Source organism: Martes martes, assembly GCF_963455335.1.
Source record: "Martes martes genome assembly, chromosome: 3".
NCBI lineage: Eukaryota > Metazoa > Chordata > Mammalia > Carnivora > Mustelidae > Martes > Martes martes.
In genome coordinates, this window is record NC_137890.1 from 92402054 (window position 1) to 92414177 (window position 12124).

Genomic DNA, 12124 nt, shown 5'->3' on the forward strand with positions numbered 1-12124 from the left:
TGATCGGGTCCCGGCCTCAGGGAGCACATCATCCCCTGCTTCAGGGCTGTGGTCAGAAAGGCATGTTCTCTGAGTCTTCCTGCTGTCATCCCTCGGATCCCGTTGAAATTCAGGCCTGACGTTCCTTCTTTGGCTCTTTGTAAAACAATTGATTGCATTATCTGAGACGGAAGAGTCATGCATATTTGTATGGAAGTACTCGTGGTGTCCTTCCCAGTGTGGACACACACACACATACACACACACTCACACTCACACACTCTTACACTTGGAATCTCATGATTTAAAAATGTAATACATGATTGAGATGGAAGGAATAAAGCAGCCTTATTGAGGGCCAAACTGTAAAACAAACTTTGTGCATTTTCTCTGTATGGTGAAGTATAAATTTTGCTCCAGTCAGCTTTGACAGAGCTTGGTCAAGGAAGGAGGAGATTGGAAGACACATTGGACATTGTAGTCTCCCAGTCCCCTCCTATCTCCCCTCCCCGTTGCCTTGTTTTGTCTCTCTCTGACTCTCCTCTTCTGATCACTGCAGTCGGTTGTGGGGTTGGAGTGCCGATGGCCTATCGAAGCACCCACCTCCCTTTTCTCAGCCCAACTCCATTCCCACCGCTCCCTCCCACAAGACTCTCAGGCGCTCTTACTCTCCCAGGTAACAAGCTACCTGTTTACCTTGTCTGAGGTGTCACAATATTATTGCATTTCCAGGGTCGTCTCAGGTCTTCCGAAAGCTTTTGGCTTAGATGAGCAGGAGTAGAGCCTTGGTGAGAAGTGTGAGCAGGTGCATGAGCTCTGTCGACCTGCACGAGTACGGCTCCTGCTGTGTCACAGGGACAGATGACCATTTCACCAGCTGCCCAAATCCAGCGGCACCTACTGTAGCAGGCCCAGGCAGAGCTGAGCCCCCACAAAGGCGCTGGGGCAATGCCCTGAAGTCAAGGCAGGCCAGAGGGGCACGGTTTCCTTCGTGTTCTTCTCAGGAGGACAAGGCATACCCGCTGAGAAGCAAATGAGACCTGCTCTTTCCCAGACCATATGTGTTGCATTCAGTCCTGCCGTTTATGATGTGGACTGATTTTTTGCATGATGTACTGCCATGTGGCAAGAGTCAGAGGACACAGATCCTGAAGGGAGGCCCAAGAAGTGCATTCACTGCTGCGTCTCATTGACGTGCCCTGCCTCTAGGCAGGAGAGCAGTCAGTATTCTCACAAGCCCCTGGTTGTAGATGATGAGGTTAATGAGTCTAGAAGGGGTGGGAGTTCCTTCAGATTTAAAACAGATGGTAAATCGGTGGGTCAAAGTAGGGGCCACGGATTTCTATAGATACCTGTTTGAGGGTCCCTTAGGCGTTATTACGAAGATCTAAAGGTCCGAGGCCCCCTTCCCTAGAAGGCTGCCATCATGTGAGCAGAGCATGGGGCAGGCCAGCTGTCTCTGTGCTGTGTAAGAGGAGTTTGTACCTGCTGATAGGTTAGAGTAAAAACAGAACTGAAAAAGGTCTGTTAATTCTGAATGCCTCATAGATAGCTTTTGCACAGATTTACATTCCTACTTTTGTGTCCTCAACTCAGGGAAGCTGTGCATTATTAACAATCAGCCACATGTTTTAACAACATTTCTTTTTTTTTTTTTTCAAATTATTTAATTTTTTATTTGACAGAGAGAGAAATCACAAGTAGGCAGAGAGGCAGGCAGATAGGAAGGGAGAAGCAGGCTCCCTGCTGAGCAGAGAGCCTGATGTGGGGCTCGATCCCAGGACCCTGGGATCATGACCTGAGTTGAAGGCAGAGGCTTAACCCACTGAGCCACCCAGGTGCCCCCAACATCTTTCTTTTGAAACTCTTAGAGCTTTAAAAGTAGCTTCTCAAGTGTACAGAGAATCCTGTAATGACTGTTTCTAGATACACAAGGTTAGGACAAGGACACAGCAACAATGTGACAGCTGCTGTCATCAATGTTAATAAAGCAAGCTTTTTTTTTTTTAAGGTTAGCCATGCTTCAAAGTAGAAGTCCCATTTATTGACTGTGTTCCAGTACACTGACCTGTCTGCGTGCCCTAACGGGCACCAAGTCTCACCGCCAGCCACTCTTTCCCATCCAGCCATCAAGATCCCCTTCTGGTGGGCACTTCATTTCCAGAATCATCTTTCACACATTCACCATAACACCGCTAATGCTAATAAGTACCTATAACGTCTGTTGACCATTGGAGGGAAAGAACATTGACAAGCGACTTTTACATTTAGAAAAACTCATCAGTTACCTACATATAAGAGGAAATTTTTATCTCTTTTGCTTTCTGCCAAAACCGTATTGACTGCCCAACAAGGAATGAATATATCCTAATTCTGTTCCTGGTATCTTTTCCCTATGAAACGACAAAGAGGAAAATCTCAGAAGGCAAACTTCTGTCTTGACTGTCTCCATTCTTGGAGAGCTGACCTCATGCACCTCCCCATCCACGATATGGACCCTTTACAACAGGGCAAGTCCAGAGCTCCGGTCCGCCTCAGTATTGAATAACGTGGCCTGACCTTGGGTCGGTGACTATTGACTGATTGAGCAACTCTTCCTAATCTAAAGAATTCTAAGGAAACCTTTCTGGGATCTAATTGCAGTGTTTATAGAAGGCCAGAAGCTGGCCTTTAACCTAAAAGTTTATGTCTCTGAGCTAAAACAATACAGTATGGGGGCAAGTGACAGACCGGGGTGTCCCTAAGCAAGCCTCTTCTGATAGGTAAAGTCGCCGCATCCCTCTTGCTGTGCTCCCTTATGTTCCGCTGGCCAGGAACGGCATCAGTGATTCCCCAGTGACTGCTTTCATAGGAATTTCCTTTTTTCCCCCTAAAAAATGAGGGCTCATGAGCACTGATTTGGGAAAAAAAACAAATGCCAGGACATTAAACTAGCAAAGAACGTAGCATTACCTGTTTCCTATCAGAAAAAAACGACGCTGCCTCTCACCTGGAGCTCACGGTTTTAGCTTCGTACCAAGGAGATACTTCAGACCTCAAGCTAGTGAGTCCAAAGGAAGTGTCACCACCGATTACACTGGGTCATGCACGTGTACTCCTCATTGTTAATTGAAAGTAAGAAGGAGGAACATTAACTGGCAGGATCCTTTTATTATTTTGAAAAGGACTACTGTAATGCTAAAGTTCTGTGAACTGAAGTGACATATTTTAAGACCACTCAGGTTATGAATAATGAGATGAATTATGTGAAAGCTAACATTATCTGAAGCGACATATGGAAAATAATATTGTGACATCCCTTAAAAAGCTGAACGTTCCGCCAGACTTCCTCTTGTCCATCTGTCATTCTTTCCGTTTTTTTTTTTCTTTCCTTTTGCATGGGCTATGCTGTTATTTTTGGTTGTTGTGATTAAAAGTATTTTAAGGCATCTTTTTACATCTCGTATGCATATTTTTGTTCAAATCATACTCCGTTTTTATATATAAAAAATAGTGTACTGGCCAGATGTATAAATGCCTTTGTTCCCACATAAGCTGGTACTGTGTTGTTCTAGAAAGGCGGGTCCGGGAGCTGCGGTGCTTCTCGTGCTTTCTTCACATTAAAGGGATGTTGCCTCATGGACAGATAACCTTATGAACTTAGCAGGGGTTGAAATCTTGAATTCTGTTCAAGTGTTTTATTCCACCTCCTGTCAGTATACACATGGAATTTTAACTGTGAACGTGTTCATTCACATTTCTTTTGTGTTTGATGCCAGAGCCAGTCTTTGAGTTGGCGTGTATTTTTGTGAACTCTCCAAGTACAGTTGGAGTGTGGATTTTCTTTCATTCATCACAGAAAAAGAATGGGTGCTATCTGGGCGAGTGTTGCAATTGTAGGTAAATAGCTCCCATCTCTTAAGGGTGAGTTCAGATGCTGTGCCCCAGCAGAACCTGGCCAGCCCTGGAAAACACTTGGATCATTACAGCCTCAGCCAGTAGAGGTCTGGCTACACCCAAGGGAGAACTGTGCAATCTTGTCTTGCTCATCTACCCAAACCTTTTAAAAAAGAGAAGAAAAGGTGGGGAGCGGGCTTATTAAGTATTACTTGTTTTTAAGTTACAGGAGATTTAACCTCTTGTGAGAACATACAGGATTGGCTGTGTTGCCCAGAAGAGAGGTTCCTGCCTGTGAGTGTCTGGGTTCAGTTCCTTCTCTTGAAGATGGCAAGAGTGCTTTTCTTTAGTCTTCATAGTGTTGTCAGATGCTTGCTTAGGTACAGCCAAGGACTCTGAGTGTCCCCCGAGCCATCCTCAGGATAGCTCAAGACTTCCTGTTAGTTCCATCAGACTGACTCACCTGATCTTCTCTTGACATTTTCTTGAAACAAGTGATACTTAAACTAACACGGGTTTTTTAAACTTGTCCTTGGTTGACTCTTGCTTCTTGTCTTGCTTTATGCTATGCTTTATCCTCTGCTTGTCTGTGATATTCTTAGTGAGGGATCGTGGTGGATTTTTTCTCAGGACCTGTTCGGCATACTTTTTAGATCTCTAAAGCCTCCTTGTTGACACACTGCATTATACCCGAAGGCTCTTGGGGACTTTTGCTCTGTTTCGTGTTTTGCTCTGTGTAGTCACTGAAGGAACAAGAGTTAACATCACTTTTCTGTAAGGGACAAATATTTCTTGCTTTTTGAAATACTTGTAGACATCCATCTAGGAATGTGACTCTTCTGTATAAGATGTTTTTATTCTACAACACATAAACATAAGCATGTTGGAAGAGTTGGTATTCACAGCAAGCGCCTGGGTTAGATGGTAAGAGAGGTGGTCAGGAGCCCTCCAGTAGGGTGGATTTGACTTGGAATTGTTTTGGAATATAGGGTTTTATTTCACAAGTTTCTAATACCAAGCATAACCCCGTCTTTATGAAGTCATTTGCTTTGCTCCTCTGAAACTGGCTTGTAATATTAGCTTTAGTTTGAAACGCCCGTTCCTCATAATCTGTTTGTACATTTGAGACCAGTAACAACCAGACTCCTTGTTTCCATCTTCAAGATATGAAAGTTATTTTTCCACTTTCATTACCTCGTGCATTGTCACCAGTTGTCACCCTTTGAGTTGTTGCATTCTCGTGGTTATTGCTGTTCCCCACTGGTTTTTACCGAGTGCCAATGTAGTGCGTTTGGGGCCTGGGTTGACAAAGAACATGTATAATTGTCCAGTGGTGGCACTCCTTTTCATTCCAAGTCACCTAAAGATACAAAACTATAATCACATCTTACTCCATAAACCATTGGAAGTAATTTATGCCCATAGCTCGAATTTGTTCATATGCTTCAATTTAGGAAATACACTGTTTTTGATCTTTAGCATGCTGGAGTATGATACAGAGAACCTGAACTCTGAAGAAATTTATAGTTCTCTGCGTGGAGTTACGGAAGCCATTGAAAAGTTTAGTTTTCGAAGCCAAGAGGATCTGAATGAGCCAATTAAACGAGATGGCAAGAAGGACTGTGATATTGTAAGTATCCCCAGGCCAGCAGAGAACGATACTTCAATTAAGTGATAATTCTGAAGATTGACCACTATGAATACTGAACTTTATCTTGTAGTTAGAATAATACTATTTTAAGAGGCCCAAGGCAACTTTATAAAATTTTGAGTAACCCTCAGCTGTCTGTGAAAAATGTAAGCTACCTTTTTCTCCCCAGTTTGATTTTGTTTATCCTGGACATATTTTTGTTCTTGTGACATGATCAAAATAATAGGTCAGAATCAGACACCAGCATGGCTTTCTGGGAGCTCTAGTCTTACGCAGAGGCAGGCAGATCAGTGGGAAATTGTGGTGCGGCGGGGAATAGTCAGGGCTCAGCACTGGAGAGACACACTGGGGCAGTCTTGGTGCTCAGGAAAGGTCAGTGGGAGCCTCGGAGCTGCGTGAAGCAAAGGGTCAGAGGGAGTTTGGACAGATAGGAGGGGGCCCTTGTGTTTGGCATGATTTCCCTTTGTAGGTGGCTGAAGTAGAGAGAGCAGGCGTATCATGTTGGTGGCAAGGTTTGGGGAAGAGTCTGCAGCAGTTGGCTCAGAAAGGGCACTCACACCCAGGGGACTTTCTGCCAGTGTCTTCACTTTACTCTGAGGTCACTGGAGAGTCTTTATAGGGTTTTTAATCAGGGAAATGGCATGGTAACACTTACATTTTAGAAAGAATGCTGTCACTTTGAGATGGAGGATGACTCTGGAGGACGTAGGGTTGGGTAGGGCATGCGCTGAAATACTAGAGTTAGAAGTCTCTGCCTAGGACTCTAAAGTGCTGGGAGTTCAGGGAGAAAATATTCTAGAAAGAGAGGAAGAACATTTGTCAATCCCTTTAGAACATAATGAATTCAGTTTTGAATACACGTAACTTGAGGGACCTGTGGAATATCTGAGCATGCATATCCTGTAGGCCTTTGCAGAAAGCAGTCTGGAGTTTCGGTTGGCCGTTCAGGCTGGGGATAGAGATTTGGGAGACATTGATTAGTTGCTTGATGATAACTAAAAAGTGAGTGAAAGCGACCCATTAAAGGGTAAGGACAAAATCCTAAGGAGCATCAACACTAAGGGAAAGACGGAAGAAAAGGAGTTGGAAGAAAAGCTATAGGTTATTGTGTGGGAGACCAGGATAGTGTGGTGTCCGAGAATTTAAGGGAAACTTTTGGGAAGGACATTCTAGCCAAAGAGAGGGATCAGTCAGATGTGGAATGAAAGGGCTCCACTGGATTTTTTTTTCTATCTGCATTAAATATGATAAAGTGGAAATTGAATTATTGAGCAGGTTCAGAATTCAGCATCTTAGCTGCTTGATGACCAGAGTGTTAGCGAAGAAGCTGGAGGGGATATAAAAATGCATTAAGCATGAAAGATTTGGGAACTGGTCTGTCTTTTTGGCTTGATAAGTGCCTCAGTCTAATAAGACAGACATCTATAAGGATGAAAGTCAGATCCACTGGGAAAATGGTTCCCAAAAGCAGAGATGAAAACATTCAACATGTGGGAGAAAGTCCATCCTTATGAGTGATTACAGAAATACAGTAAACCCTTTGAGGTTCCATTTTATGTCTAAATTGTTCCACTTTGTTTCAAAGAGAAATTAAAATATTTAATGCTAGAAAGGATATAGGGAACCAGTATAATATTGGTGGCATGGGAACTTGATACAGTTGCTTTGGAGCTTAGTAAATTACATTTAGCCTAAATGATATTGAGATATATATATATATATACACACACACATACATACATACATACATACATATAGACATATCTTAAAGAGAGACAGAGTGTGTGAGTGGTGGTAAGGGGGTATTAGGGGGTGAAGGGGCAGGGAGAGAGAATCTTAAGCATGCTCCACATTCAGCTTGGAGCCCAACATGAGGCTTGATCTCATGACCCTAACTAAGATAATGACCTGACCCAAAACCAAGAGTCAGATACTTAACCAACGGAGCCACCCAGGCACCCCTCAGCCTAAGTGATTTTAAGTTTCATATCCTTTACCCAGTAATCTAACTTCTGGCAATCTAAGCTAGATGAGAAACTCAGCAAAAGGAAAGAAAGTTATTATCTACAGTGCAGTTTATCTCAGCATTATCTGTAACAAAAGCCAGAAATATTAAAAAAACAGAAGGGGAATAGTTGAGTAAATCTTACTAGAACACAAATGGAAATAGTGGTATGAGTAAACGTTGTGGTTACAAACACTATTTATGTGGGACATTCTTACACTGCGAGGAAAGCAAAATATATGGTTGTGTACTCTGTGATTCCCATCTCGTTCAGTCTGCGAGAAGACAAGGACAGGGATAATACACAAGTTTAAAAAGTAAGATCTTTCGTTCTACTTTTTGTTAAAAGTGATTAGAATTAGGATGGTTTAGCTTTATTTCAAAAATGTCTGAAGTTCTTTAAACCCTTTCTCCTTTTCTAAGTTCTTTCATTATAATAATATGTGTTTTACTTTGAGAAGAGAGTTACAAGGAGAAAAAAATTAAATCATCCATGAATCATCTCCCTATCATGAAAAAAAGCCCAAAGTCTTATTTTATTCAGGTCTACCCTTGTGTTGTATATCCTTTTTACATCTTAACAGTTAGTAGGACATCTTTTTTGATGGTGTTAAAAACAAGATGCATCCCAGCAGTTCCACTAGGTGTATGTTCAAAAGAATTAAAACAAGGGACTGGAACAGATACTTGTACCCCAGTGTCCATAATAGCATCATTCACAGTAACCAGACGGTGGAGAAGCAGCCAAATATCCAACAGATAAATGGATAAGCAGAATGTGATAGATGCGTCCCGTGGAGTATTATTCAGCCATAAAAAGGGAAGTGATATTGACACGTTACAACATGAATGGACCTTGATTAGGCGAAGTGACATAGTCCAGACGCCGATACTGTATGAGTCCACTTCCATGAGGTACCGCGAGTAGTCAGATTCAGAGACAGAAAGTAGAATAAAGGTGACCTGGGCCAGGGAGGGCAGGGAGTTATTGTTTAATAGGTGTAGAATTTTGGTTTGGGAAGACCAGAAGGTTTGCCTAACAGATAATGTAGTTGTCATGGTTATACAGCATTGTGACTGTCTTTAATGTCATTGCATTGTACACCTATGATATAAATGATTAAAATGATCTACATATATTTTGCCACAATTTTAAACTGGCTTTTTTGCCACAGTTTTTAAAAATGCTTAAGCACAAGGTGCAAGAGGTGTATCTTGTAAGCTGCACAAGTCAGACATGTGCCACAGGAGTCCCCAGGGTGTCCCGCCGCCTGGAGACAGCTCCAGCATCATCACACAGTCCGATGGCAGGGGTGAGGAGAGTGAGGGTTTGTTCCTGGTGGTCTGTCCATGCTAGTTGGGTTATAGTGACGCCCTGCAAAGGAAACCAGACAGGCCGGGGCTCCTCGGAGAAAGGACCCCCTGGGAGGGGGGGGTGCATCAGGAACATGACACAAGGGCCAAAGGACCCAGGGGTTTGATTTGTTAATAAGTCTCAGTATATGTTAGGAAGAAAAAGTTTCAGGAAACAGCTGCAAAGCCTGTTCTCTGACCCAGCATAAAGCCCAGCTGAGAGTCACATGTGTCCAGGGGGTGACCTGCCTCCCAGCTAGAAAGTTCCCCAGTGCTAGAGATTAGTAGGCGTTGTTTGGCTTTGTGGGGATACATGCAAGGATATCCTGGAGGGTTGGGCTGCTTTAGATCTGTGATGGTAATCGGGGAAGTGCTAGCATTGGTGGTGTGTCAGGGCATCGCTGAGGAAACCTTGCTGTTCATGAAGAAATGGTGGGCAGCATTGCTGGCACACGGGATTCCTGGAGAAATGTTTGAGTAAAAGTCATCACCAAGTACAAAGTAAAACACGCTTTACATGTAAATGAGTGAATGAAGGGGTGAAAAAGTAAGCCTGTTGGGTTCCCGTTAAGGTAGTTTATGAATTAGATGTTTGCAGATTGAAATCCTAGTAACTATCCTTTGGTTGGTGGCCAGAATTCAAGTGCGAAAGCTGACTCTCCTGATATTCTGAAAAGTGGAAGGAAGAGTTTGTTGAAAGTCCTAAACAGGAAATGACCATGTGCTGTGCTGCAGGTGTCCCGTGATGGTGGAGTTGCCTCGCCTGCCACTGAGGGCCGGGGCGGCAGCGATGTGGTGGAGGGAGGCAGAACAGCTCTGGATAACAAGACGTCCCTCCTCAACACCCAGCCTCCCCGCGCCTTCCCAGGGCCCCGGGTGCGAGACTACAATCCGTACCCCTACTCCGACACCATCAACACCTATGACAAGACAGCCCTGAAGGAGGCCGTGTTTGATGATGACATGGAGCAGCTTCGAGATGGTTCGTCTTTCTTTGCGTGATTCCCCCCGCCCTTGGACCCCAATCCAGAAGTGCTTTCTGTGGGGCTCTCTCCTCTTGTCAGAGCAGCTCCAGGCCTACACGACATACAGGGTCTGTTCTGGTTAGTTGCTTGCTCAGCAGCTCCTCACTGAGCTCCTACCTTGTGCTTAGCCATGGAAGGCACAGCTGTGAGCAAAAGTAGGCACGGGGGGGTCTGCCCTCTGGAAGCTTACAGCCTTCTCACAGAGGCGGTTGTGAAGTAGGAGTCACACAGCTGACCTAAACTTGGAGCTGTCCCACTGTGGTGAAGGCAGGTCAGCTGTGCCCATGAGGGAGGGCTCCTCGGAGGAGCCGGACCTTGAATGGAGATCAGAAGCACGAGGGCAGTAGCAGTTAGCCACTACTATTGGGGGGCAGAGGCCCCTGCTGTGTACTCTCCCAGCCCTGAGCTATGGAAGTAGGATCCTCTATGGAAGTACAACCACTGAGAGGCTCCCTTCCTCTGTCACCAGCATTTTAACCAGATCTTCCTGAAGCTGCTTTGGGTTGACTTCTGTCCTGTGGTTTGGAGCGAAGCATGCTAGCATATACTGAGCTCCTGTACCACATGCTTGCTGCTGAACTCAGTGTTTTACCTATATGGCTAATGAGATAGAGGGCTTATTCCCATTTCACAGATCAGGAAACTAAGGGTTTGGAAAGGTTAAATTACTTGTCCCAACTATACTTGGCAAAGAACAGAACTAGTCTGCTGTTTTGTTTTGTTGTCTCACATTTGTGTTAAGACCAGTGTCCATGATTGAGTAATAAGTGAGCGAAGTATGCGTTGGTATGATGATATTTTTATCAGGAGCTTAATTATTTCCTTTTCACCTGGTTGTCATGTGTACTTCATAGTCATTTTTTTGAGATTATATATATTCGCTTTGTTCCCAAGCCACTTGTTTTGTGTTTTTATTTTAAATGGAGAATTAAATCAGAACCCTAAATTAGAAGTCTAAACAGTTAGCATTCACTGTGTGTCATGAAGTTTGTAGCTTGCTGGGGACAAGGTGGCAGATGAGACACAGTCCCTGGCCTCAGAGAGTTCAGGGTCTGTCAGGGGAAACAGACTTATCACAATGGCCCTGGAAAGAGGGGGGTGCCACACTAGTGCAGATGCTGGTTTCACTGGGGACACATAAGAAGGAGGACTGGGGGTGGGGGGCGCTTGGCTTGCTCCCTGGCTCAGTCGGCGTAGCGTGCAACTCTTAATCTCAGGGTCGTGAGTTCAAGCCCCATGGTGGGTGTAGAACCTGCTTTAAAAAAATAAATAAATAAAAGAGGAGGAGGAGGAGGAAAACTGTGCTCTTGCAATGGCTCAGTGTTGGGACCCTAAGACGGCAATGAAGTCCTTCAGTCATTTGAAGGCACAACCCCTGGCTGTTATCTGCTGATTATCAGTGGTTAGCAGCTCCGGAGATTCCCAGTGAATCCCAGTGGTGTTTCCTGGGCCATAGGCCAGTGGTACGATGGTTATTTTGAATCGTACTTTCATGGAGTAGGGTACTGTTTCCTTTCACTGCTCGTAGAATTGATAGATCATTTAACTTAACCCATTTTTAGGTCTCGTTTAAGATAGAACAGAGATTGGGGTAGATGTTGGTTGTTATCTATTTACCGACTGTATACTGAAAGGCTGAAAGAGAAAGGTAAGAATGCAGAGGGGGAAAGATCGAGTTCTTTAACATTTCAAACTTCCTGTGTGTGTGTGTTCCCCTACCTTAGATGCCTTAAAAAAAAAAAAAAAAAGTATGCAAAATCAAATTTAAGTAGTTTCTAATGATTTGTCTTTGCCTTTTCATCCTTTCTATTGAAAGGGAATGTTCAGAGTTGAAGTCTTGAAAGAACATGGGAAGAGAAAGTATGTCTTTTATGGTTGAAGTCCTGCAAGTAATTTTACTAAGTGATCTTGGCGAGTTTAGTCTGTGACTAGGCAGTCCATGAATAGTCTAAACATCTTGACTAGTATCTGTTTGCTGCACTGGTTACTAAGCTCTGGACATTTGGGCAGGGAAGAGATGTCAGAGGATCAGATGTGATGTGAGGAGGGCCCTGAGGTGATTAGATGTGACAGTGAGGAGGGCCCTGAGGTGATCAGATGTGATGCTGAGAGTATCAGATGTGTGTGCTCCGGTGGGTGTGGCAGCGGGAGCGGACTGTCCGGGAGCGGCCTGACTTAGGGCTGCTGCAGTGAGGGTAGACTTGGGGGAAAAAAGACCATCGAGGAGAGACTGTT

The 12124-nt window shown here is 44.2% G+C and overlaps 1 protein-coding gene across 2 annotated transcripts in view; it reads left to right on the forward strand.

Moving 5' to 3' along the window:
• Positions 1–12124, forward strand: part of CLASP1 (cytoplasmic linker associated protein 1) — a 279688-nt gene that overhangs the window by 239685 nt on the left and 27879 nt on the right. For both annotated transcript variants that reach the window (XM_080798123.1, XM_080798122.1), the window contains 2 exons: positions 5335–5485; positions 9600–9846. In XM_080798123.1, the coding sequence (XP_080654249.1) occupies positions 5335–5485; positions 9600–9846 (398 nt within the window). The remainder of the gene's footprint in view (positions 1–5334; positions 5486–9599; positions 9847–12124) is intronic.